Source organism: Dendrobium catenatum, unplaced genomic scaffold (genome assembly GCF_001605985.2).
Source record: "Dendrobium catenatum unplaced genomic scaffold, ASM160598v2 fragScaff_scaffold_716, whole genome shotgun sequence".
NCBI lineage: Eukaryota > Viridiplantae > Streptophyta > Magnoliopsida > Asparagales > Orchidaceae > Dendrobium > Dendrobium catenatum.
The window spans coordinates 4919217-4924624 of NW_021319178.1; the positions used below are offsets into that span (position 1 = coordinate 4919217).

At 26.8% G+C, this 5408-nt stretch overlaps 1 protein-coding gene across 1 annotated transcript in view; it reads left to right on the forward strand.

Annotated features, from left to right (window-relative positions):
- Nucleotides 1–513: 513 nt before the first annotated feature.
- The window catches only part of LOC114579912 (protein ACTIVITY OF BC1 COMPLEX KINASE 7, chloroplastic-like), an 8425-nt gene continuing 3530 nt past the window's right edge, over nucleotides 514–5408 (forward strand). The window contains exons 1-2 of the mRNA XM_028695934.1: nucleotides 514–666; nucleotides 1328–1469. Coding sequence (XP_028551767.1) covers nucleotides 583–666; nucleotides 1328–1469 — 226 coding nt within the window. The 5' untranslated portion in view covers nucleotides 514–582. The remainder of the gene's footprint in view (nucleotides 667–1327; nucleotides 1470–5408) is intronic.

A 5408-nucleotide genomic window follows, 5' to 3' on the forward strand; every position in this document is an offset into this window, starting at 1 on the left:
ATGTACATTTGTGACATCAACATTTGTGACATCAAGCCAAGGCCTTCTCTTAAGGAAGGGCCTCATTTACAATTGACTGCAAATACTAGTGGATTCATTCAAATTGGGTCAAGCTCTGTGATTTTTCCCCCTTTTTAGGAGTTTCCACGTAAAAACTCTAGTGTCTCTTATGAATGCTACACCATCTCTCTTATCTGCTTGTGTGCTGGATCTTCGTATAATGCTAAGACACTAAACTTTATATTTCTCTACCGCCGCGAATACTCCAGGACGCAACAAGTATGAAAAGAAATAAGGTTGTGTGGTACATCTTTTGCTAGACTATCCACAAATTATATGGAAAAAAAATAAAATAATGATAATATTTACATATCACACAATGCATTGAAATATTTTGTGACATAGTACAAAATATCTAAATGCAACTAGCTTTAACATAAGTTCACTCTTGGGAACAGTTTATAAGAACTTTCATCTTATATTTTGGAAGGATGCACTTAAAAAAAAAAATACAAGCATATGTAATCAATTCCAATGCTTGCTTTTTTTCTGTAATGACAGGCTAGGGATTACGCAGTTTCAATGCCATATAGAATCCAGAAAGTGGAAGAGTTCGTGAAGCAACTTGAGTCGGGAGATTTGAAACTTAGAGTCAGGGTGCTTGAGGTATTGTGGCTGATTCCAATTCCCATTTGTCATTGATATTCTGACTGTGAATTTGTGATTGAAAGAATTTATAGGATGGTAAAAAAACTAATACTTTTAATTCAATGCGTGGAATATTGGTGCTAAAAGCATATCTTATCAACCAAACATATGTAGTTTGAATTGTTTTCATCCTTGTTATATTGTCATGGACTGTCTTTGGCATCAAGAGGTGTTTCTTTTGCAACAACTTATGTATACATTGCATATTTTAAATTTATATTTAGACAAACTAAGCTTGAAAATGTCTACTTCATCTTGTTTTTTGGCTTCGGATTTGTTCTTCATACTTAATATGCTTATGCTTATTTGCAAGTTCCATTAAAAAACCAATCTGTATTACACTAGATCTCTGAAATAAACTATTAGTTCTGCTTGCTCTGGTGTGAACAAATTCTGGAAAGATGGTTTTAATTTTACATCAAATATTACTTGTTTACTTTTGAAACATGGATACTTCTAATCTTCAGAGAGTGAGGTGCAGGGTACATCTTCATTGAAGATTAAAGATCTAATTATTTTTTATTTTTAATGGTTCAAGATATTATAGCAAAATTTGTTTTCAATTTGTTTATTTTGTTACAATCAATACGCTGATCAATATTTTAATGCATATAACAAGTCTGAAAGAGCTGCACGGAAGGCCACTATACTTCAGATGGCCACTATTTACACGGCTTTGGGTGGAACTCTATTCAATGTTGGGGTCAACTTAAGTAGCCAAGGAAATCAGACTATAGCTAATGGAGCTTTCATTGGTGCTGGTAAGTTTCTGGGAACTGCCTCATCATTTATACTCTCTGTACTAATTGATTTATTATACTAAACATCCGGAAAATTCATTGGAATGTTGTCACTTAGTGATCAAAGGAGTCAAGTTTTTGTTTTTTTTTTCTGAAAAAAAATCATTAGGACTACCTATGATGGTATTTGGATCAGATACTTGTTTAAGATGCCCTTTTGCAATACCTTTTTTTTAGTTAGACAGTAAAATAGAACTTCTCATGTGCTAGAAGAGATTTTGTGAAAACCTTCTTTAATCTTTTGAAAATTTCAAGGCAAAGTACCTTCAAACTCAATTGGATCCACTTCCGTGTGTAAAATGGGTACTAATAGTTGAATAATGTTTCAAACTGACATTTGCAGAATTCTAGATTGTTCTTGATCTTCAATTTTAAATGAGGCTAATTTCTACTCTTTTCTTATATTATTTTAGCATTCCATAAATACCTGTTGAAAATCATGATATCAAATTCTATTGCTTCTAAGCATTATTGCATGCTCCTTACACTCAAAGCCAACTTCCTTTTTCAAAGATTTAGGCAATCACTTGTTCTTCTTTTGCGAGAGCTTTATGAGCATCTCAAATCTTTTTTTCAATGATTTTTCATGACCTAGCTACATATGCTAGCCGATGTCTTCTACTTGCGTTGAAGAAAATTTCTTTCACCCGTGAATAAGAGAATTTATTGAAGTTTCTTCGTATCTTATCCCTGAAGGAGTAGATTAATGGAACTCTTAAGTAGGTGATATCGGGGAGTCAATGTAGGTTGGTTTGGGATTAACTAGTATAAGTAGTTTTGCATTGTCTACTATTTAATTTTCAAATTTAAATTTCACTTATTTACTTGCTTTTATTTATTTGTTCAAATTTAAATTTTGTTTTATAAGTAGTATAATATAGTAGTATAGTATGTTATTATTTTAGAATTTTCAAGTAAATTTAATTGCATCATCCCTGTGAGAGGTTGCAGGAATAAAGTAAAATTTCAAGTATAGTAGTAGTATAGTATAGTATATAGTATAGTAGTTGTAGTAGTATAGTATAGTAGTAGTAGTAGTATAGTATATAGTAGTATAGTATAGCATATAATAGTAGTAGTAGTATAGTAGTATAGTAGTATTGTATAGTAGTAGTAGTAGTAGTATAGTAGTATATAGTAGTATAGTAATAGTAGTAGTAGTAGTAGTATAGTAGTATATAGTAGTATAGTAGTATAGTATAGTAGTAGTATATAGTATATACTATATAGTATATTGTAGTAGTATAGTATAGTATAGTAGTAGTAGTAATAGTAATAGTAGTAGTATAGTAGTTTAGTATAGTATATATAGTATAGTATTATATAGTAGTAGTATAGTATAGTATAGTAGTATATATAGTATAGTATAGTAGTATAGTAGTAGTATAGTAGTAATAGTATAATAGTATAGTATATAATAGTATAGTAGTAGTATATAGCATATAGTAGTTGTATAGTATAGTAGTAGTAGTAGTAGTAGTAATAGTAGTATAGTATAGTAGTAGTAGTAGTAGTAGTATATAGTAGTATAGTATATTATAGTAGTAGTAGTAGTATAGTATAGTATAGTAGTATATATAGTATAGTATAGTAGTAGTATAGTAGTAATAGTATAGTAGTAGTATAGTAGTAATAGTATAGTATATAATAGTATAGTAGTAGTATATAGCATATAGTAGTAGTAGTAGTAGTAATAGTAGTATAGTAATAGTAGTAGTATAATAGTATATAGTAGTATAGTATAGTAGTAGTATATAGTATATAGTAGTAGTATAGTATAGTAGTAGTAGTAATAGTAGTAGTATAGTAGTATAGTATTGTAGTATATAGTATAGTAGTAGTATAGTATAGTATTGTAGTATTGTAGTATTGTAGTATATAGTATATAGTAGTAGTATAGTATAGTATTGTAGTATTGTAGTATATAGTATATAGTAGTAGTATAGTAGTAGATAATATATTATAGTAGTAGTATAGTAGTATATAGTATATAGTAGTAGTAGTAGTAGTATACAGTAGTAGTATAGTATATTATAGTAGTAGTAGTAGTATAGTATAGTATAGTAGTATATATAATATAGTATAGTAGTATAGTATAGTAGTAGTAGTAATAGTATATTATAGTATAGTAGTATATAGTAGTAGTAGTAGTAGTAATATAGTATAATATAGTAGTATATATAGTATAGTATAGTAGTATAGTAGTATAGTAGTAGTAATAGTATAATAGTATAGTATATAGTAGTACTGTAGTAGTAGTATAGTATAGTAATAGTAGTAGTATATAGTAGTATAGTAGTAGTAGTAGTAGTAGTATATTGTAGTAATAGTAGTATAGTATAGTAGTAGTAGTAGTAGTAGTATAGTATTGTAGTATTGTAGTATTGTAGTATATAGTATAGTAGTAGTATGGTATATAGTATAGTATATAGTATATAGTAATAGTATAGTAGTATAGTATAGTAGTAGTATATAGTATAGTATAGTAGTATATACTATATACTACTATACTATATACTATATTATATAGTAGTATATAGTAGTAATAGTAATATAATATAGTAGTAGTAGTAGTATATAGTATTATAGTATATAGTATATAGTATAGTATATAGTATATAGTAGTAGTATAATATATAGTATATAGTAGTAGTATAGTATAGTAGTAGTAGTAGTAGTATAGTAGTATAGTATAGTAGTAGTATATAGTAGTAGTATAGTATAGTAGTAGTAGTAATAGTAGTAGTAGTAGTATAGTAGTATAGTATTGTATAGTAGTATATAGTAGTAGTAGTAGTATAGTATAGTAGTATATATATAGTATAGTATAGTAGTATAGTAGTAATAGTATAGTAGTAGTATATAGCATATAGTAGTAGTATAGTATAGTAGTAGTAGTAGTAGTAATAGTAGTATAGTATAGTAGTATAGTAATAGTAGTAGTAGTAGTATATAGTAGTATAGTAGTAGTATATAGTATATAGTAGTAGTAATAGTAGTAGTATAGTAGCATAGTATTGTAGTATATAGTAGTATAGTATTGTAGTATATAGTATAGTATTGTAGTATTGTAGTATATAGTAGTAGTATAGTATAGTATTGTAGTATATAGTATATAGTAGTAGTATAGTATAGTATTGTAGTATATAGTATATAGTAGTAGTAATAGTAGTAGTATAGTATTGTATAGTAGTACATAGTAGTAGTAGTATAGTATAGTATAGTATAGTAGTATATATATAGTATAATATAGTAGTATAGTAGTAATAGTATAGTATATAATAGTATAGTAGTAGTATATAGCATATAGTAGTAGTATAGTATAGTAGTAGTAGTAGTATAGTATAGTAGTATAGTAATAGTATAGTATATAGTAGTATAAGTAATAGTATAGTATATAGTAGTATAGTAATAGTAGTAGTAGTAGTATAGTATAGTAGTAGTATATAGTATATAGTAGTAGTATAGTATAGTAGTAGTAGTATAGTATTGTATAGTAGTATATAGTAGTAGTAGTAGTATAGTATAGTATAGTAGTATATATAGTATAGTATAGTAGTATAGTAGTATAGTAATAGTATAATAGTATAGTAGTAGTATCTAGCATATAGTAGTAGTATAGTAGTAGTAGTAGTAGTAATAGTAGTATAGTATAGTATAGTAGTAGTAGTAGTATATAGTAGTAGTATAGTAGTATAGTATATTATAGTAGTAGTATAGTATAGTAGTATAGTATATTATAGTAGTAGTATAGTATAGTATAGTAGTATATATAGTATAGTATAGTAGTATAGTAGTAGTATAGTAGTAATAGTATAATAATATAGTAGTAGTATATAGTATATAGTAGTAGTAGTATAGTAGTATATTATAGTATAGTAGTATATAGTAGTAGTAGTA